The 23,504-nt window shown below is 40.1% G+C and overlaps 1 protein-coding gene across 1 annotated transcript in view; it reads left to right on the top strand.

Annotated features, from left to right (window-relative positions):
• LOC110158275 (glutamate receptor ionotropic, NMDA 2A-like) overlaps nt 1-23,504 on the top strand; it is a 457,669-nt gene that overhangs the window by 412,601 nt on the left and 21,564 nt on the right. Inside the window, 1 exon segment of the mRNA XM_055158022.1 lies at nt 15,789-15,975. Within this exon segment, the coding sequence (XP_055013997.1) occupies nt 15,789-15,975 (187 nt within the window).

Below are 23,504 nucleotides of genomic sequence, written 5' to 3'. Positions count from 1 at the left end.
ATAGAATTAGAATGTTATTAGTAGTAGTAGTAGTAGTAGTAACAGTTGTTGTACTAGTAGTAGTAATAGTAGTGTTTGCATTTCTGAGAATATTTTAATATGTCAATAATTCATCTGAATATTTTACACTATTGGTTTTATCAAAAACATGTTTCAAAGTCTTATATAATTGTAATGTTATTAGCAGTAGTAGTAGTAGTAGTAGTAATAGTAGTAGTAGTAATATTAGTAGTAGTAGCGGTATTGGTATTTTCAAAATGGTGTATTAAAATCTTGCAGTAGCCTCTTCTTCCCAGCTCTGCGTTGTTCCAGAGCAGATGAGCGTGCAGAGATGAGCTGAGGGCTGCAGGGAGGTCACATGAAGGTCACATGAAGCCGTGTCCTTGACTGTAGAGTAAACAGTGCGTTAAGATAGCACTACATACACTTATCTGTGATTAGACAGGAGCAGCTGGATTTGACTGAGCCGTGTAACAAACCTAAATCCCACAAGAGCAGAGGGCAGGAGGAGGAAGGATATAAATGAGAAGCAGGTGGTATTTTGTTCAAAGGGCCCATATTACTCAACTTTCAATCTATGTTCTAATGTTGTTTCCTCGTCACAAACAGACCTGGATTTTTGTTTTGCTTCATTTACATGTTTAACACACAAACCCTGCATATTTAAGCTGAATTCCTCTCTCAAACAGAAAATACTCTCCACTCCACTGTGTTTTTAAACTCCATATGTTACAACCACAGAGTAAATGAAACAGCGGCCGTTTAAGTCTGAAGTCAGTGGTTTTAATGACAAATATAATATAACTTTTATACAAACTTGGTACATCAAAAGCACATAGTTACAAGAAAAAGGGGGATAACACTTGAGTAAATAAAACAGCGGTTAAGTCAGTAGTTTTAATGACAAGAGACCGAACCGGAGTTCCCCCTGTTGTTCACCGGGTCGGATTTGCTTCAACCAAAATCTTTCCACAATACTAGAAAATAGTACAACATAATATAATTATGCAATACAAATAATAATCATGTACCAATACAACAGGGGTGTCCAAAACTTTTTTTCATCAAGGGCCACATATCTAAACACAGACAGAGCAAAGGGCTGATCGAGGGTCATAGACTGGTGCTCATTACGGTGAATAACTGAAATATGTGCATGTTTAAACATGTTAGAATGAGCCTTTATTCATGTCTTTATTCATGTTAAAAACAAACACACTAAATATTCAATATTAGCTTTATCAAGGTAGATTTTCAAAAAAATTCCAGTAAAAAGTTTATTTTTAGTTGATGCAAGGTAATTTGGGCCAATTCACCTGGAAGCCTGAGGGCCAAGAAAAATTCGTCTGAGGGCCGCATTTGGCCCACGGACCATAGTTTGGACATGCCTGCAATACAGTGAAATTACTTTACCTTTTTAAAATAATCCTATTATGAATGATATATTTAACAGTAGTAATATTGTATCATAAATGTATAATTTCTTTTAATTGTCGTGTTACACATACCGTATTTTTCGGACTATGAGTCGCTTCGGAGTAAAAGTTGCACCAGCCAAAAAATTCATAATGAAGAAGAAAAAACATACATAAGTCGCATCGGACTATCGCACTTTTTGGGGAAAGTTTGAAGTTTACCAAACTCTCCATTTCATCAAATCACTAAAGCCATTTAATCCATTGAATTCTTCGTCCTCGGTGTCACTTATGAGCAACTCCGTGCAACTTTGGTTGTCACTGGAGTCCATGCTTTGTCATTCAATGAAAGTTATATGGTGCACCCTCCCTGAAGTTGTGTTCTCCATTCCTGCTTTCCGCCAGTCCCTTCCAAGTTTCTCGCTCACTTCAAACTTTATTTCTGCTGCTCGATTACCGTTTTCTGCTGCATATTTTACTACTTGCAGCAGGACAACTGCTTTTTCTGCAGGAGACATGTGCAGAAAACTGATACACAAGCCTAGAGCCTCTCACGGTTGTCAGTGTGAAAATTTTAATACACAAGTCGCACCAGAGTATAAGTCACAGGAAACACCCAAACCATGAAAAAAAGTGCAACTAGTAGTCTGAAAAATACTGTACACCTTCACTAGAATTATTTGGATGATTTCAGCATTAGAATTGCCAATCTCTACTGAACTGAAGGTAAAAGGTAGCTATTAAAATGTGTAAAACTAAGACTGCATTCACATCACAAGCTTGAAAAGAGCATTTCGAGCTTTGGAGATGTAGCCAGACTGCAGTAATAATGCAGGAAAACACGTGTGGACGCAGCAAAACAAAACACAACTCCAGGTTTGTTTTTGGCAAGGTAACAACATTATCATGTGACTAAACGCTCACAAGAGTCAATTTTGTGTAATGTAGGAACTTTAACACACAAATCCTGCATATTTAGTTCTTCTCTTACACCTTTCACTAGAGTCATTTGGATGATTTTAACCCCACCACTTTCACAATCACTCTGAACTACAGCTAAAAGGTAACTGTTAACTTGAAAACTGCCACTAAACGACATCATACGCAGAACATTTTGAGCTTTGGAGATGTACACAGACTAAGAAACAATGTCCAGATTTGTTTTTGATGAGGCAACAACATTATAACACATTATAAATTTCGCAAGAATCCACTGTGTGTAATATAGGTTCTTAACTCCAGCTAAATCCTGACTCCTCCTCTGTCCACTCGCTCCGTAGTCCTTACTTCCTCCTTTGCAAACACACTTTCTAATCACCTACAGATGATACACAGTGGTCTCATTTTGACCCCAAGTGTTTCTTTTACAATATATCTGTACTGGGGCAAGACACATTTACTTTATTACTTGAAATAATCAGCTACGGGCTCTTTAATACTCAAAGTACTTCTGCTGATTGTGCCTCCCTTGTTTATATTACACAGAAACAGAGGCAGTCAGGTTTAGTAGTTTACTCCAGAGTGCTGTGTAGTATTAGAAACGTACAACTATAGTTCTTACCGCAGTAAATGAAGTTCAAGTTCAATAGGAGCTGAATCTTTGAGTAGTTCTTCTCAGTGCCGTGTTCATGTTCCTCACAGGTCATCTTGTCTTCACAGAGATGTTATTGTTTTGCCGCGAATGTTCCCCAGTATGGCGTTTAACCTTTCTAACTTTTTGCATTTATTTGCTGACAAGTGATTTTGTTGCTTATTGCTTGTATCCGCGGTGATAGGCACGTTTAAAGTGGACCAATCACGCAAAAAAATGTACTTCTCAGAGCGTTTTAACCATGTTGTAGTCGTTTCGTTTTCTCTTTTAGTCTCTCAGTTGTAAGTCAGCTTTATTCTCCTGTATTCAAGACATCATTGCTCCGATCTACTGCCGTTTCCCAGGTCGTACGCTCTTCTTTCTCCAATTTTATTTTCTTATTCAGTGATACACGGAGGGTTCGGCAGTGCTGTGTGGTCATTTTAGTAGAAACGGGAAAAATAATGTGCTTCTCACTAGTGTGGTGTGTAGTTATCCGTGGGAGGACACCACGGTTTTCCGTCACAGAAGTCAGCAGACATGTTTCTTTTAGATGAATATTGTGATTTTAAATGTCCAAATGATAACAGAATGATTTAAAGTTGTGCACATGGGGTTAACAAAATATAGACCTACAGCTTCAATAAGTGAATAGGTTTTTCTTACTGTTATATTTACTTTTTCATCTATTTAATATGATTTAAGACAACTGCATGGCTTTAAAACACCGTACAACCACCAGTGAGGTTCATTTGGTCTTCCAATCATTTATGTTATTAGGTTCTTTTTTCAGACCAAGAGTTTGGTACTTTTTAACATTTAACCAATCACTGCTATTTAGTCGTGACCTATGTAATGCGCCTCTACTGGGGCTAACTGGTATATTAAGCGTTTCTCAAATCCTGTAGGAAGAAGGACAATAACGTCTTTCCCCCTGATGAAATTCACCAAACATTCTCTTTGTTCTGGCATTAAATCCTCGATCTGTTGTCTCTTGACAACATAGAATGTCTGGCTCTTCGTTGATTGGCTGTTGCAAGTCCGAACTTGCACTTCCGGGATTTTTGCGACTCGTCTAGTGTATTTTGATTCCTGACCTAGTCACTGGAAAGAAATGAAATTGAGCAGAGGCACTAGGTGGTGCCAGCTTGGCTAAACATCTGCACCTCACTGTCCTCAGAGGAGTGGCCCATGGCTTTTAGGTGCAGATGGACAACAGACTGAGGTCCTGTGTTGCTCACTCGTCTGTGTTGGTACATCCTCATGTGAAGTGGCTGTTTCATTTCTCCAATGTAACATTCACTGCAGTCTTCACTACACTGAATGGAGTAGAACACATTACTTGAATTATGGCTCGGTGTACACACATCTGAAAAAACCTAAAACCATATATCCTCAGCAGTTTGGACATTGAATGATCTTATAGTTTGTTTCGTTTAATATTATGGCTTTAATCATTTGCACTAATGAATTCTGTGAGTGATGACCTGGTTCAGTTATTTATAGCGCACTTCTGAATGAAAGCAGCAGCAGCAGACACATTCAGCTCCACAGTCACATCCTCTCCCTGCTTTATAACCCTGCACAGTGCACACCAGTGTATCTGTCAAACTAATGATGCTAACAGACTTATTTCAACTAGCAGCATTTTGTTTACGTACAAAGTGCCACTAAGCATTAGTATAGGGACTGTTTCTGCACCCGTACCTGTCTCCGTCATGGTGGCTGGTACTACAGTTGTTTCTGATGGAATAGAGGAACGGACGTGGTGAAGACGTGCATTTTGATGATAGGTGATTATCTTTAATGCGTTACCGGGAGTCCCATCACTATTCAAAACACTTTCCCCCGCGTAGCCCCCGTTCACGACTCTTCTCTACAGCCTCCCCTCAAACGAGCCCATTCCAACACACTATAAATGGCATAAACCCTGTCTCTTCCCATTCATTATACAGGCCCATCCCCGATGACTGCATACACTCTGAGCCCTTTGTGCTTAAGCCCAGTCAAATCCTATTGAAACAAGTGTCACCTCAAATTTATCTCCTCTGTCCTCCCCACGACCTCCATAACGCGCTTCTTTTCTGTATCGTATCGGCGGAGGGGGCTTTGCCAAAACCGCACCCGCCCCACTTGCCATGCCACCTTCCAACGAGCCACTCCAAATCGCATTAAACATATATGAAGTCTTTAACATTTCAGTTTGGGGTGTTTGAAGTGTCCCTCATTTTAGTTTTACTTTTGTGTCATGCTAATTTAGTCGATTCATTGCATAATAGTTTTTGTAGTTAGTTTTTATTGCCTCCGATGGAAAAAATAGTCTCCTGCATTTGATCCATCCTTCAGTGCTACGAGGCAAACTGTCATGAACATTGGGCTGTCAAAGGTATTGAAAATCAGATCCTCATTTGTGCAGGTATTGATACAAAAAAAAAATCCCATTCACAGGACAGAAATGAACCTTTTCTGAAGCTTTAGAATCTTGTGCTGTATCAGAACAAGTATAAGAGCACATAGACTAGTATACATTCTGTTGTCTAAATTAAGGCCGCCACACATTACAGAGAATTTGGCTGCGATTTGATTCTCCCTGAGTTTGGGGAGGCATGACCCGACTTTTTGTCTTTGTGTGAGATTATGAAGCGATAGTGATTCTACTTTTGTGTACTTTATCTCCAGCCCTCTGTGCATTAAAAATCATATATCTGAAGTATTACGCCACGTTTCACAAATAATAATGACACAGGTTTGTTTTGTATTTAAACTAAGATCAGCGCTCTGATCTTTGAACACTGAAGAGTCTCAAAGCGAGTGGTTTTACTGTAGACAGGAAACAGCTGACACAATCGCTTTCACAACTTCACAGCCTGTGGTCTTCAGCCGTATCCCGCTGCAGTCTTTGTGATCAGAGTGCCTACAGGAAACACACCTAGGCAAAGGGAGAACATGCAAACTTCACACAGAAAGGCCCAAGAGTTGAATCTGGAACCTTCTTGCCACAAAGCAAAAGTGTGAGCCTCTCAGCCACTCTACACCATGATCTGGTTTGGGGCTTTAAGATTGAGAAGTATTTAGTTTAAAGGAACTGCATATAGACTTATGGTTTTAAAGTGGGACTAAACACCAAATACTCTGCCCACAACCACACTTCAAACAGAGCTGCTCAACTGACCATTACACATTATAAAAACAGTGTGAGTGGTCTAACAGGTGTCCACACTTCAAACTCCGCTCCCTGCAGGCAGGTGCTTGTACTCAGAAATGCCTGGCAGTACTCATGGGAAAAAAAACAAAAAAAAAACAATGACAGTCACAACAAAAAGGTGAGTGAGGAGTGATTAACAGAAAAAGGGTTCACAGTTCATTGTACTTCGGTTTTGTTAAGTATGGCAACTGCCCATAACTATAAAGCAGAAATTGTCTTGTCTGCAGTAAGTGCAGAACACTGCCACCCCAATCACGGGCTTCCCTCATGAGTTCCCTCATGAATATTAATGAGCTGAGCCTCTGTGTAGCTGCAGATGTAGTGGTGAAATGTAAACACGCTGAAGTCCCGTACTGAAATGTTTCGGCACAAATACATGAACAGTTACACCCATAGTAATTTTACTGTCATTTTATTTACTGTCATTTTATTTGTTTAAAAGCACAAATCAGCTCACCTGTTGTAGTTCCTAGAAAACCAACTCTTTCTGGTTAGATTGTGATAAATTAAAGTTTAGATTAAAGTCTAACAGAGCTTCAGACAGAGCAATGCCTACAGTTAGCATCACAACCTCAAGGAATGTTGATGACATCAGCTGCAAAGTATCAATACACATTTTAGTAGTGAAAAAGGGGGATTTAGAGCTTAGTTTCCCTTTTAAACATGGAGCAGAATCATAACTGAACCTGTGTTGCCAGAAGCTAAACCTGCTAGTTTTCCTCAGTATTAACACTGCTGCCAAAACTGTCCAAATCTCATTGAAGTCCATTAGCCTTTCCCTGTAACTCTGCATGCGCCTGGCTTACTCTGCTATTTAAAACACACACAGACGAGAGACTGGCAGAGCGCGTGTCAATGTTTTCATCTGCTCACAGGGACCGAACAGCTGGGGGTGCGAGCTGCTGCTAAACATGTGTGAAAACGGAAAAAAAAGCAAAGTGCCATGTCATTTAGTTTGCGAATGGTGCTGTGCTATTGAGATTAGAGTAGTAGACAGACTTGTATGTTTGAAGCGCTAGCCAAACAGCAAACAAACACGCAATCAATGTCGAGATTTCTCCGAACCACAGCGAAAATTACTCAGACGTAGAGTAGAGAATGAAGGAAAATGAAGGCAGGATGCAAAGATAAGATGGAAATGTACTGCTGGCTGTATGTGGTGGTATAGAATGTGCATATGAGGGACTTAAGGTTCATCTATATACAGTGCAATATTGGACGTGTGTACAAATAGGAATGAGCGCAGTCTTGTGTTTACACGGGGTTCAGAGAGTTCATATATTTTGGAGAGTTCATATATTTTCTGATGTGTGTTGTAATGTTGTTTCCTCATCACAAACGGACCGTGAGTTACGATTTTGTGTAACATTAACACACAAACCCTGCATATTTAGGCTACGTTTACACATAGGTTTAGAAATGAATATCTCCCTCGCCCTGTTATCCAAAATAACATCGTGCACATAGCATTGTTTTAAAAAAGTTTTTGTTTACAGAAGACATGTCAGACTCAAGCCTGGGGGCCAAATTTGACCCACGATACAATTATATTTGGCCCGTGAGATCATATCAAATATGTATTAGAGCTGCCCGCCGGCTACAGATAGACTATAGAGACATTATTTATTTAAAATTTTGTTATTATTTTAAATTATGCTTGTTCTGGATTCAATGCTTAAAGGTTGTATAGAAGATTTTCCAAGGAAAGAGAAATGCAGCGACTGTTTGTCCTTTTTCAAATGTCGCGCTTCGTTCCTCTTCCCCTTCTCTTCTTCTTTCAGCGAGGTCAAAAACAGACTGTCTTTTGCGCCGAACTGGTCGTGAATTCTTGTCTGCCATTACAACAAAGTTTGTGCAAACTGAGAGGAAGCTACAGTTTGAAAAAGATGCTAAGAACCGCTGTGTTCCTTGAGTAAACAGCATAAGTGCGTGAGAAGCAAACGTAAACCATGTAAACCCAGTGCACCAGCAAGTCAGTGATGCTAGAAACGTAGGGAGTTTGATTGACAACCCAACAGCCAATAGTTAAAGAGGTAGCCTTGTTATTTATTGGCTGATGTTTATCTGCCCCCACCACTTCCACAGTTGATTTTCATTCTTATAATTCATCATAATTAAAGGCTGCTGCATCTCTATAATTCTATTTTGAACTTTCATCGACAATTTGAAACAAAAAAAATCCTCCATACAACCTTTAAGCAAAACTATTATTAAACATTTCTTTTAATAAGAAAAGTTTTAACATTGCATATCTCGAAAGAAGAGACATTTTTCTAAAGAAGAGAAATGCCGACATTTTTCAATAAATATCTAGTTTAGTATTTAGTATTTAGACTTAGTCCCATTTTTCAATTTTGGCCCTCTGTGAATTTGAGTTTGACACCCCTGGTTTACATCAACCCGCACAAATACGTCATTGAGTGTCATCATAACTACACCAAGCCTATGGGGCTGGCTCGCCTCTCCACAGATCTGTTAAAGAAGTGGCAAAATTGCTGACGTTTGCACCAGAAGAAAGCAAAAGGGAAACAGTGGTCAAACTTTCGGCGCGCCAGCTCCTAAAACTCCATTTATCTCACTTTACACGCAAACATAAAACCGTAGTTTTCCAGAATATCCACTCTAGCTGGAGTTTTTAGAAAGATTTGTTTTCAGAGGCGAATTCGCCCTTTGTGTGTAAAAGATGAGTGCAAACGAAGGGAAATGTCTCCGTGTACATGTAAACGGGGCCTCAGGCTTTGAAACTAACTCCATATATCTTCACTAGAATCATTTGGATAATTTAAACTCTAGAATTGCTCATCTCTACTAAACTAAAGGTAAAATGTAGCTGCTAACTTGAAACCTACCACATGACATCACAAGGTAGTCTGAGTATTTGGAGCTTTGGAGATGTAGACAGAGTAATAATGCAGGATTACTCAACCATGTGTGAATGAAACAAAACACAACTCCAGATTTGTTTTTGATGAGGTAACAACATTATAACATGGTTTAAAGCTCACACGACTCAGTTTTGCATAATACAAGAGTTTTTATCCCAAACATTTAACCCTAGCTGCAGGGTCAGGGACTTGTTGTGACCAGAGATGCACTGATACTGGTTTCAGATATCTGGTCATATTTTTATGGCCACATTTTTAAATAGCTCTCAAAGCACTTCACAACTAGGAACCACTCACCCATTCACACACACATTCATATATTAGTGTACACAGACACTCGGGGCGAGGTAGGTTAAGTGTCTTGCCCAAGGACACAATGACAGCATTCATCTGTGGTTTGTTTGAGCCGTGCCGCCAACCTGTGAGTCAGTGGATCTGATCGCTCAACCAGTGATGTTTATGTTGAGAGGTTGATTCAGACGGCCAACCTTCGGATCAGTGGATACGCAATAGGCGAGTTTCAGCTGACGTCATTGTCATTAAAAGCCCGCGCTGCATGCTGGGAAATATTTTGGTCGGAGGCAAGAAACACGATAGCGGTCAAACACAGTGCGTAACCTCACGTATTTATCCCCGATAATGGTAAATTCCTGCTGCATTATCTGATGCACAAATAGAAGCACAGGAAGAAGGAAAATGTCTTTTTCGTATTCCGAGTGAAAAGAACCACTAACGGTGAATTAAATGGCTTTCAAACATTCACAGAGCAAACGTAGAAGATCCTAGCAAACCGTGGACTCCAACAAGTTCAACAACACATCGAGACTCTTGGAGGTTTTCATCTTTTCTGCTGTGAATGGCCCAGGAGTTTCTACCAAGTCATTGTGGATATCGCCCAAGTGAATATTTGTCCAGGTAGTTGGCAATTCTGACCAGAAATTTGGTTTGGTCCAGGCTTTGTAGGGGTTGAAAAGGGTGATTTGCCGTCCATCGATGCTTATGACCAATTTCTGGTCAAATGGTCTTGGGTCCTCTGCCGTTAGAGTGGAAAAATAACCAGGATCAATACCCTTTACGAGCTTTCTCGCTCTGTCCGTCATGTTGAATTAGTGTTTATTGCCGCCGACCAAAGTAATTCCCAGCATGCAACGCACACTTTTGTCAACAATGAAACTCGCCTATTAACTGAGCTAATACTATCTGCTGGATTGGAAATCGGTTTCCAAATATCCCAAATATCGGTTCAGTCGATATCCTCGTTGATATAAATTGATGTAACAAGACTGGTCGTACTCGGCCCAGAAAGTCTCATAATGTTTTAATTTGTATTTACACAAAGTTCTTCTGTAGTTCGATAAATAACAGCTATATGACACATTTGGATCAGTTTTGTCTTATTTTGCTTTTGTTACAAGGAAATAAACATTCCTATTTAGGACATTGCAGTAGAGTTAGAGCCATGTTGTAGAGTTAGAGCCTTATTTTAAGGTTAGGATCTGGTTGTAGTTGTAGCGTTTGGGCCTTGTTGTAGATGTAGTACTTACTGGAACTTTAGGAAACATTTCACAGTTTTAAACTCAGTCACAAACGTTTTATGTGGACAGACTTGATATTAATGTTGGCACAATCAATAATGACACAATGCACCCATACAAATGATTCCCTGCATATTCTGGACCATATAACACCAATACTACATGGTTAAAAATGTATAGAAGACAATTTAACATACCCCTTTAGTGAAGCTGCTTGGATTTGTAGTACATATTTTACATTTATTTCCTTGGTGTGGACAGGTCTTGGTTCCAGCTACCATCTTGTTTCCCACTTCAGCCTAAGACATGAAAAATAGATATTTCTTGGAGTGATGAGTTTAGAATTGTTGTGCACTCAGACTGATACTGATATTTGCATTCTGTCCCATTCATTTCAAAAGGACAGCTAAAAATAAAAACATTTCACAGAGCAGATACTTGGTTGGTGATTACAAGTTGGGCTGTGCAAAAATATTGAAAAATCAATATATTGTATTGTTTACTGTGATGATACAGTATTGATATCATAGGCTGCTTTATCGATATATTGCCAAGAGGGGTTTTTTTGGTATATTTTACAAAATTATTTTGTTACAGCTACAGTTTTGTTGCTTGTTCAGAGGAAGGAAACTTGTTTATGCAACACATTTGACATTTTCACTGGTTTGATGATTAAAATTAGCCTGATTCATCAGCCGATTTCACTTCGTAGAAACTCTTTGACCTCGCAGTGTCAGAATTCGTTCACTCGATGGTAGACGGGTACTTTTATTATTTAACCAATCACTGCTATTTGGTCGTGACGTATGTAATGCACCTCTAACAGGGCTAACTGATATATTAAGCTTTTCCCAAATCCTGTAGGAAGAAGGGCAATAACGTCTTTCTCCTCGATGAAATTCAGCAAACATTGTCTTTATTCCTACTTTAAATCCTCCATCTCGGGAATCGTTGACAACACAGAATGTATGGCTCTTGGCTGATTGGCTGGTGCCCGAACTTGCACTTCTAAGGTTTTTGTGAACTACTAGGTGGTGCCAGCGTGGCTAAAACGGGTGTTTCATATGAACTTTGCACAAGAAGTGATTTAACAAAGACTTTTAGTATCACAGCTATGATTTAGCCTTTATTTTTGTTGAAATGTATTGAATCAATCAATCAGTCAGTCAAACTTTATTTCTCTGCTTCCAACGACCAAAGTCGACCCAAGTGCTGTACAACATTAAAACAGGATAAAAAACAATAAACATCATACAAACAAAGCAACACATTACACCATTAAAATAAAGAAAGTGTCACAGGGCCACTAAGTGTTAAAAGCTATTCTAAATAAGTATGTTTTAAGATTGGTTTTGAACAGAGACAGGTCAGAGATGGACCGTAACTCAATCGGCAGAGAGTTCCAGAGTTTGGACCGGCCACTGCAAGAGAAGGGTCACCCCACTGTTTGCACCGGGACCAGGGGACCTCCAGCAGATGCTGCCAATCAATTTGAAATATATTGTATCATATTGAAAGCTCACTGTATCGAGATATGTATGTATCAGCTCTGACTTTTCATAGACTGTGATGTTTTGTGGCTAAGACCAGAATTTCAAAATGAAAAACTGGGACATCCTGTAACTGTAATAATACAGTTGTGAAATGAGTGTGTAATTAAGGAAAATTGTTATGCAGAGACTATTCAACAGACCATTAACATGTGTCAGTATAGTCACATTTTCTTTGTGTTTTGGTTGTTTTTAAGCAGCTTTTTTGTATTTCACCAAAAGAAGTGAAAACTTTACTGTTGGCAGGGATCAAATTGGTCAAAAATAGGGACACCTGCGACATTTCTGATATAAAACTGGGACAAATCAGTGGTTTTAGATAAATCCACTGGGACAGGGGACACAGGGCTCAAAACAGGGACAGTCCCAGGTAAATAGATGCTTCAAGAATTTCAGACTTCCAGTCATTGCGCAATACATACTGGGAAGGATTTTCTGAAAAAGTGAGCATCAAACCACGCCATGTTTGATTTCCCAGTGGGATGTGTCTATTGACAAAACCAGTCTTTTCTAGTCTTTTGAACCATATCACTTTTGTTTCTGGTTCTGATATTGTTATATTTTAGTTTTGGGATTCAGACATCATAATTGTGTGATTGTTGGATGCCTTAACAGTGGAAAATGGCTCGAGAAATTAGTTTGCAAACTTCATAACTGCAAAAGGGAATCAGATGTGTGTGACTGCAAACCTCCGTTCAAACAGTTTCCAGATCCACAGGAAGCCTTTGACTACCTAAATCATCCCGAGTTTGCAGCGAACATTTAGTATGTGGAGCGCAATTACAATGTCCGAATCCCAAAATTAAAATATGACAATATCAGAACCAGAAACAAAAGTGATATGGATCAAAAGACTTGAAAAGATCGGCTTTGTCAATAGACACATCCCACTGGGAAAACAAACATGGCGGTTTGATGCTCACTTTTTCGGAAAATCCTTCCCACTGTGCATTGCGTAATGATCGCAAGTCCGAAATTCTTGATGCATCTATTGGGACATCTGGTCAACCTTGACTAACACTAACACTCCCATTGACACTAACTCTAGGTGCTGCTCTGTCTGAAAGCTTTAATAGACTTTAATCTGAACTTTATTTTAACACAATGTGACCAGAAAAAAGAGATTTAGCTGGAACTGCAGTTTTTCAGTTAGCCACTCTCACCATTTTGTTGAAAATCAAACTCTAAACAGGACCATGAACGCTCGTATTGATCACAGGCTTCTGAAAATATGTTGCTTAAATCCATTTTGTATTTTTTTTGGAGTTTTCAGACGATCTAAAAACTTTTTGGCCAGTCTTTGCTCGTGCATTATTCATTGTGTCATGGTTGCAGCTAAACTTTTCTACCATACACATGGTAAAGTAAAAGCAAAGTAAAGGGAAAAAAAAAGAAGTTTACCTTACTTACCATACAGTACATCAAAACACTTTAAACCATTTGTTCTTGAAGTCCACACTCCCTCCAGTGGGTCTCTCGATCTCCTCTGCTGTCTTTGTGTTACCTCAGATGCCTTTGTCTGGCCGATTTACCTCAAATACTCCTGTCCTCGGTCAGACCAGTAGAACTTTTCAAACCGCCCTACATTTCTAATACAGATGACAGACCCTTACACACCTCCTTCATAAAACTAATACAAACTTTCCCAGTGTCCTCCATTATTTATTCTTGTGTCTGTGTACGCTTTTATTCCGGACGAGCTGAGACGTTTCACACATTAACTATTGAAGAGTGCCCCTCGCGCTTGTCTGGGTTGGGGTGGGGGTGCTGGGGGCGGTGGGGTACGGGGTGGGGGTGAGGTTGGTTGGGGTGGGGTGAGAGACTCTGTGGCGTACATGGCCTTGCACTCAGGGCCCTCGCTTTGCTGACATCATCAACTAATTTCCGAGGAGATGCGAAAAACTGCGGCGAGTGTTGAGAGAAAATATCAGGGGGTATTTTCCTTCTATGGCATATTAACTGCTAATACAAAACATATTTAGATCACCATGTTACCTTTTATTATATCTAATCATCGGAAAACGGGAAGATTCACCAGTGAGCAGACCCACGACTAGGTACTCTAGATCCCAGGCAAAGACTACCGTATTTTTCTTACTATAAGTCGCACTTTTTTTCATGGTCTGGGTGTTTCCTGCAACTTACGGTGCAACTTATATATAAAAATTTTCAGACTGACAGACTGTGTGCCAGTATCTGCTAGTACTGTACCACTGCCACTTCGTGTTCTACTGCGCATGCCTCTTTCAGAAAAAGCCGCTGTCCTGCTGCAAGTAGTGAAATACTCAGCCGAAAATGGTAATCGAGCAGCAAAAACAAAGTTTGGAGTGAGCGAGAAACTTGTGAAGGACTGATGGAAAGCGGGGATGGAGAACACAGCTTTACAGCAACTGGGAGTGTATGCCATGCAACTTTCCTGGAAGTCATTGGAGAAATTGACAAAGCCTGGACTTCAATGACAACCGAAACCATCTTGTTGGGATTCAGAAAGGCCAGAATAATTCTAGCTGGAACTGATGCTGAGTCTGACAACAGCAACACAGAAGAGGAAGTGGCGCTCTGTTTACCTCCTGGATCTATGGTTTATCTCTGAAGATCACGCAGAAATGACACAGAGGAAGAAGAATTGAATGGATTTAGTGATTTGCAGTGAGATGGAGAGTTTGGAAAACTTGTGTTCTGTTGTTTATGCTATAGTTATCTGAAGAACTGTTCATATGTGACATTAACATATTCACGCCTTTTCAGCCTGTTGTTCTCTGTTCTATTGTTATTACTAGATCTTGACTTTTAAGATGAAATGTCGGTTCCTGGTCTCTGATTTTATAAAATACATTTCCCCAAAAAGTCTGGTGCAACTTATATTTCGGAAAATACAGTATTACAGTATAGTCTTTGTTTGCTTACTTCGGCTCTCACGCTTTTTCTTGAGTTTGTTCAGTATACATCTGTCTAAAGCCAAATTAAAGCAAAAAAGATGTGTCTCTTTACATAAAATAGACTTAAAATAGCTCATATGAAAGATCTCAATGTTTTGTTTTGTTTTCTTATTCCTTGCCTTAGTCTAAGTTATTGATTTGCTTATTTCCTGAAAATGTTGGTTAATCTGCCAGACTATTTCTGTTTTCTATTTTATTTTTTGTTTGTTTTTCTAACTTTCTGTTGGTTGAGGGCCTGTGAAAAAGTTGAACACGCTCCACCGTAGAGTTTCTGTCTACACTGCCCAAGACACAAAACTCTGGTTAGATCTGCTCACTTCGCAAATGTGTTTATGTGCATACAGTACACAGAAACAAACATGTCCGTTGGCATGCATACCCAATCGAATTCCACACACTTTTGCGTCACCGTGTGCACACAGATTTCCTCTTGAAAAACTTTTCTAAACGTGGAATAAAATGTGAAGACGCGACGCCACTTTCGAGTCTTCTGTTCAGACCGTCATGATATAAACATACTCCCAATCAACAATTTTGTCAAGCCCTGCAAAAATAAATGAGTTTAAATAAATCTGTTGAAATATCTGTTAGTCATGAATACCAAATTTATGGACTTAACACCACTAGAGAGTCAAGAACCCTTCTAATATTAACCCTCCCTCTCTCTTTCCTGTGTGTGTGTGTGGCAGGGCATCTGGAGTTGTATCCACGGCGTGCACATCGACATGAAGAAGAAGTCCCCGGAGCTGGACTTCAGTCCCCAGGCCAACATGCTGCACCTGCTCAAGTCAGCCAAGTCCATCGCTCTATCCTCCCCCAAACGCAACACGGTCCTGCTACAGCCCAGCATCCTGGACATGATGAAAGGTAACCATGGTAACACTCAGCATACTTCATTAAAAAATACTTAACACAGGCAAAAAGAAGTGATTAAACATGCTATATTAAACAAACTCTTGTGAGCTTTCAGACATGTTATAATGCTGCATTCTATTGTGCTCGGGACATGGAAAAACCGACCTCCACCTCGAGAAAGTGCAAAGGAACAGCCAATCAAATCAGGGTTCTAAACACACAGTAAACGGGGAGAATTGTTTTTTGGTCATTTTGATGTGTTAAGTTGTGTCTGTGTAGAGAAAGTGTCTTCTAAAAAAATTGTAGAGACATTTAGACTTTCTTTCACATCGTTTGGCAGTAGACACAATTTTTTTCTGAACGTGTAATAGTCAAACTGCAATAACTGAGTCGCCGACAGCTAACATTAGTTAACAGACTAATTATTAACAGGACCTAGTGATTCCTGATGTGAACTTCCTCAGGTAGTTTCTCTTTCTCTACACATACACAACTGCACATATCAAAATGATCAAAGACAGTTCTCATTGCAGCATTCTAAGTAGTGGAGTAGTTTATGTACCGTAGTTTCCGAGCTATTAGACACGCTCTTAAGCCTCCAACCGCATCAAAAAACGACTGCGCGCCCCGCAATCCAGAGCGCCCTATACAGGAATCCACTCAGGTGTCCCAGCACGACTTCACTAAACTACAAAATCGCACCACCCGCAGCGCACGCAAACATGCACGGAGCAGACAGCGACTGCGCAGCGAAAAACACCCGCAAACACACTCGTCACTCCACGTGGACGAGGAACGGAACGGAGGAACAAACCGAAAAAGCGAGTGTAATGTGCCACTTTTAGACACAACTGAACAACTGAGTCTCTGCGAAAACGCCGACAATCCGTTGGTCCCAGACAGCACCCTCCCTACACGCCACAACTGAACAAAGCCCAGAGTCACCGTGAACGCGCCAAACAAAGTCCACTGACCCATCCAACTGTTGTGTTTTGTTTAAAGTCCTGTGCGGTTTATTTGTGAAAAAAGTTCAAAAATAGACAATTTAATGACAGTGCGCCTTATAATCCAGAACGCCTAATAGCCCGGAAGGTATGGTATGCTGATATGGCTTGCTTGTGATATTCATAAGATAACAAAATAAACATTAAACTTTCTCAGGCATCAGTATTTATCTATTGCAATGGAACTCATTTACAATGGATGTTGGGAAAACTGACTCAGATTTTGTGATTTGTTTCATTCACACATGTTTGTGTAATCCTGCATTATTGGTCTGTCTCTAAAAATGCTTTGTTCCACCTTGTGATTAATGAACATTTAAATGTAAATATGAAAATAATCAACAGGACAGAGAAAGTACAGCAACAGCAACAGTCACACAAAAGCACATGTAACACCAACACACTCACTACTGTCAGTGTTGGGAAGGTTACTTTTAAAATGTATTCCCCTACAGATTACAGATTACATACCCCAAAATGTAGTTTGTAACATAATCTATTAAATTACTTAAAGTGAGTAAAGTAATCTGAATACTTTGGATTACTTGATATTGTTATGTTTTTAAAACTACATGAATGTAGCAACACATCCTGAAAATTCTTGTTTGTTCTCTTTGTTGAGCCCAAGTCTCCATGAACAGACTTTTGTTTACTGTAGAGAAGCAAAGATGAAAATGTTTTATGTGATAAAAGACAAGAAAAAGAGCAGCCTCTCCTTAACCAGATTAAAAATGTTATTGATAGAGAAATGATTTTTATATGAGATCACTGCTGCCTTCAGTTATGTCCATCCTACTGTTAAGTGTCATATTGTTTAGGCCCGGGTTAGTCCTGGTTTAGTCCTGGTTTAGACCTGGTTTAGACCTGGTTTAGACCTGGTTTAATCCTGGTTTAGACCTGGTTTAGTCCTGGTTTAATCCTGGTTTAGACCTGGTTTAGTCCTGGTTTAGTCTTGGTTTAGACCTGGTTTAATCCTGGTTTAGTCCTGGTTTAGACCTGGTTTAGTCCTGGTTTAGTTCTGGTTTAGTCCTGGTTTAGACCTGGTTTAATCCTGGTTTAGTCCTGGTTTAGTCCTGGTTTAGTCTTGGTTTAGACCTGGTTTAGTCCTGGTTTAGTCTTGGTTTTGTCCTGGTTTAGTCCTGGTTTAGACCTGGTTTAGTCCTGGTTTAGTCTTGGTTTAGCCCTGGTTTTAGTCCTGGTTTAGTCCTGGTTTAGTCCTGGTTTAGTCTTGGTTTAGTCTTGGTTTAGCCCGAAATGTGAAAACAGGAACATACTGCCGTGTAATCCATTTATTTCAACAAATTAACTGTAATCCAATTACCATTCATGGAAACAGTAACTGTAACTGAATACAGTTACTCATAAATTGTACTCTGATTACGTAATGCCGGTACATGTAATCCGTTACTCCCCAACACTGACTACTGTATACAGTCACTATACATTATAGACTATACAATTCATTTCAGACAATTCATTTGAAGTTCAAAGTTCAAAAGTTTAACAGCAACCCTTCAATATAAAAATGTTGTTTTAAAGCTTTAGAAAATACTGCACTACTGCTGACAGCTCATGTACGCACTGTGTTCAATATTTGTTTTAGTCGTAGTTTTCAAATCAACAGCTACGTTTTACCTTTAGTTCAGCAGAGATTGGCAGTTCCGGGGCTGAAAATGTCCATATGATTCTAGTGAAGGTGTGTGGGATTTTGAAACACAATGGAGCACTTCCTGTATTAAATGTGTGGATGAAACTAAACACAACTCCAGGTTTGTTTTTGAGGAGGTAGCACTTATGCTTCTAACATGATTTAAAGCTCACAGGAGTCAATTTTGCGTAATATAGGACTTTTAAGACGATGCAGTCCATATACTTTAAGACACCGCTCGTCCCATTCATAACATCGACGCTGGGCTAGTTGACAGTGGAGATGTACTTCTTCTGTCACTCCAGCTCATCCATTGTGCGGCGGAGATGACATCGTGCGAGCGGCGTTATTACACGGGGCTATATTAAAGGCGGCGCCGTCATTGTCACATCGTAATAATCCCGTCACGTTCGGCGGCCATCACGGCGAGCTTAATCTAAACCGGTGTCATCTGTGCAAAAGAGCCCTCACCCTCCATCTCAACCCGTCCCCCCTCCCGCCTCCCCTCCCCACGGCGACGGGAACGCGGCAGGTCGTCATGGCGAGGCGCTAAATCAAGGCGAGAACGCTCCGATGCACCGGGAAATGTCTTTATGGATACAATATGATATGTAAAATCAGAAGTTGTGTTGGCAGAACGTTAAAGCGCCCTTATTACACTATTTTCTCATCTAATTTGTAATGTTGTTGTTGTTGTTTTTTTTATTACACCATAAAATTGAAAAATAAAACTTGGCACAAATATTCAGCTTGATTATTAACACTTATGTGATTGTGAGCAGACAAAATTATGCAAAAAACTGTTTCAGATTTTTTCTTACGGTGAGATATTACAGGTAAATAGGGAAAAAAATTAAGTTCAAGTTCAAAGTTTATTGTCAATTCTCAAATCGAAATTATGTTTCTCATTATCCCAAGTGTAATAGATAAAAAATAAAAGGTAAATAGTGAAAAGACAAATAGTGCAAGACACAAGACAGTCTTTTTTGGGGTGGGGGGAATCAGGGGGGTCTGAGTCCAAGTGTTCTTTGGGGTGTTTTGTTCTCGGGGAGATGCAGATGAATATAGAGATATGAAATTGAAACGTCTGCTGTAGTTTACTCGCATAAAAATAAGAAAAATAAAAAAAGTTATTTAATGTTTTATATAAAAAATAAGACGTTTTATGTGTAAAAATGGCCAGAATGACCCACATTTGGAACATTTTAATATCAATAATAGATGGAGCCAGATTAAAACTTCTTCCTTCTTTTTATTATCATATTAGATACAAAAGAATTTACAGAGGGAACTTTGCATATATTAAATAAAATCTCACACCAAACTCCAAAAAATTCTAATTTTGTTTCATTTTGTCGACCGTGGAAGTTACATTTACATTACATTACACGGTCACCTTCACTATGTTAGTTTAATAAATCAGGCTTGGAATTAAATCAAGAAATCTTTTGTAGGTTTTGTCAAAATCGTTTAAAATAAGCATTTTGGAAGTTTGGTGTATTTAGATAAGCTACTTTAAAGCCTGATCCTTTTGTCCTTATGAGAAAAAAAACTCCAATTTCAGAAAACGGCCTTTGAATTTACAATGCCCCATAATTCTATATATGCAAGTTATTAAAACCTCTTCAAGTGCAAAGTGGATAGTATTGTTGTTAAAAATGCCTGGCTTTTTTGGTGTTCAGTCCAACACCTGCTTCTCCCTATGGACTTCACGTCAAATGCTGTGTGATATTAAATGTGTCTCAGCCCAGAGTCCTGCACCGATGGTATGGGCAAATAGTTGCTGAAACGGGCACTTTATGAAGTTTTACAGGCGGGTATGCGGGCAAGTAGTGATAACATACGGGCGGGTCAGGACTAAAGCAGGACTAAACCAGGACTAAACCAGGACTAATCTTGGACTTAAGAGAGACAGATAACCCCTAGCCTGTGAAGCAAGTGTCCGCAAATCGCAGCGCTTACCTCCGTGCGGCGTGTAGCTCTGCGCCGGTTCTTTCGCCTGTGGTCACTCAACGGACCTGTCCCGACAATGAGTCCTGGGTCAGTCCTGGTTTAGTCCTAATTCAGTCCTGATTTAGTCCTGGTACAGTTTGGGAATCAGTCCTGGTTCAGTCCTGGTTCAGTCTTGGGTTAGTCCTGGTTCAGTCTTGGGTTAGTCCTGGGTCAGTCCTGGGTTAGTCCTGGGTCAGTCCTGGTTCAGTCCTGGTTCAGTCTTGGTTAGTCGGTTCAGTCCTGGGTCAGTCTGGGTCAGTCCTGGTTCAGTCCTGGTTCAGTCTGGTTAGTCCTGGGTCAGTCCTGGGTTAGTCTGGTCAGTCCTGGTTCAGTCTTGGTCTGGGTCAGTCCTGGTCAGTCCTGGTTCAGTCCTGTTCAGTCTTGGGTTAGTCCTGGTTCAGTCCTGGTTCAGTCTTGGGTTAGTCCTGGGTCAGTCCTGGGTCAGTCCTGGTTCAGTTTGTGGCGTGTGCGGTGCAAAAATCCGGCATCTCGATCAATGTTTCTTCTGCTCAGTAAATAATGCCTATGAAGTGATGATGAAGTGTGAATTCATATTTATACTGAAGAAAGTGTAACTGATTCATTTCATTTGGTGATTGTAATTCTTGAAGTCGTAACTTTTCAGTTCATACTCTGATGGATGCTTCACTTAAAATGCTTTTTATCTGTCTGTGATTTATCACAGGCACGGCTGGGTAACGGGTGGAATGCAACGGGTCTGGGCGGGTGAGGGTTTAACTTTGATAAAATCACGGGTTAACGGGCGGGTGTGGTGCTGAATCGCGTGGGTGCGGGTGAGATCGGGTCTCCTAAAATGGACCTGTGCAGGACTCTGTCTCAGCCTGAATATAGGCAGGTGACACTCAGATCAAGTTACAGCTCAGATCTATGAAGAGTAGAGAGTGACCAATATGTTTTTGGGGTTTTTTTTTTTTGGCTGTTGCAGATACCGATTATTTAGAATCCAGAGCAACCGATGGCTGATAAGGTTTGATTATATATAAATAATGAAATTTAAATGTATTACAGAGTCACCCCAGCTCTTTTCCCCGCCACATATTCTTAAGATTTTGTTTGAGCAATAAACTGAAAAAGAAAAAAAGTTCGATAAGTTAAATACCATACTGTGGAACGTTCCGGACAAACCAATACCACATCCATGCGGACAAGTGGACGGCCAATTCTAATACGATTACAAGTTGTCCTCCATCTCCATTTTAAACTCATCCGGTCTTCAGAATGTCATCATGTGAGCGGAGCCGGAGTCGACGTGGGCAAAGGCACGCGGGGCAGGTGTAATTACTGCCGTGATTGGAGTGTACGCCGCTCTCTATGGGGTGACCGGGCTCTCCTTGCACACCCTGTAATCCCATTGAGGGTCAGCCACAAGGACGCTATACACTGAGGAATACATTAGCCGCGAGCCGGGCCAGAGATCGCCGCGTATCGCCACGGTTAAGACGCTACGGTTAAGACGCCACGGTTACCACGCCAAAGACTCACGCAGCAAAAAGTGATCATCTCCTTGTGCTGTACTCGCCAAATTCTTATGAGGAAACAAGAAATACAGGACACAAAATTATGGATATTTTAAGGTCCTATATTACGCAAAATTGACTCTTATGAGCTTTAAGTCATGTTATAATGTTGTTACCTTTTCAAAAACAGACTTGGAGTTGTGTTTCGTTTCATTCACACATGTCTGAGTACTGTATTTTTCTGACTACAAGATGCGCTGGATTATAAGGCGCAATATCAGTAATGTTGAATTCTCACGTCTATTTTCATACATATGGTGCACCGGATTATAAGGCACATTAAGCGAAACAAACGAACGACACTTGAGACTGATCCTTAGCCCAGACGTCCACGATCCATTGGCAGATCGTGATGTAACTCGCCCGCCGTTGCCTCCCTGTCTTGGTGAATGTGGATTATGAATGTGAATGTGAATGTAGGTGGATAATTTAAGTTCGTTCCTACGAGGACTCAAATATACATTGAGTAATAATGTGTTTAATGCAGCTTTGCGCACATTTGTTCAGACTTTACAGAAACGAAACTTAAAACCACATGGCTAATTGGTATAAATTATAAGTGCTGAAAAAACAGCTCGTTGTGCACTGACGCTTCTGTCAGACTAAAGGACACGACTCAGTGGAATATGAGTGTTCTTTCTGTGGCAGAGGGGAGTTCTGCTGATGCTGAGTCTGTTCTGTGCTTCTATCACGTTGGAGATTCATGTTAAACTTTTCACAGATTATAAGTCTGCAGCTCGGACACACAGACTGTATAAATGAATGGACATATATTCTCTGTTACATTTCATTGATTTCATAAATGCAACACAATATAGTCTTTTATAGCATACAGGTAAAAAAATATATATGCGGTGTTCTCCTTATTTTAAATGTCAAAAGGGTTTTGTGGCTCTGGGTGTTTTCTTTTCTGTGGGAGACGCTCCAAATGGCTTTTTGAGTATTTAAAGTTGTTGACCCCTGGTTTACTCGAATGCCAGGTTTAAATCCTCACTTCCTAGTGTTGTGGCGGTTGTAGACCTCAACACGGCAACACAACAAGGCGATGGCGGCAGTGTGCGTTGAGTCAAGGCAGAACTAAACTTCACCCTTTACTCTGCAAGGCTCCTAACTACGGTAGCTATAATGCTCCGACAATCCATCAAGCGGTGCGGCTTCGTAGCTTTGTATCTTACCAAAGTGGTACTAAAACATTTTGACAGAACGCCATGTACCACATAAAATCGGTTTGAGGTCAGTAAGCACAACCAGAATGAATACATAAGGCGCACACCGGATTATGAGGCGCAATGTTGAATTTTGATTTTAAATGCGCTTTATAATCTGAAAATACAGTAATCCTTTGTTATTTGTGTACATCTCCAAAGC

Source organism: Boleophthalmus pectinirostris, unplaced genomic scaffold, assembly GCF_026225935.1.
Source record: "Boleophthalmus pectinirostris isolate CB_2022bp ecotype Guang Dong unplaced genomic scaffold, ASM2622593v1 HiC_scaffold_22, whole genome shotgun sequence".
NCBI lineage: Eukaryota > Metazoa > Chordata > Actinopteri > Gobiiformes > Gobiidae > Boleophthalmus > Boleophthalmus pectinirostris.
The sequence above is the reverse complement of the archived record's forward strand: the minus strand, read 5'-3'. Positions and strand labels throughout refer to the sequence as shown.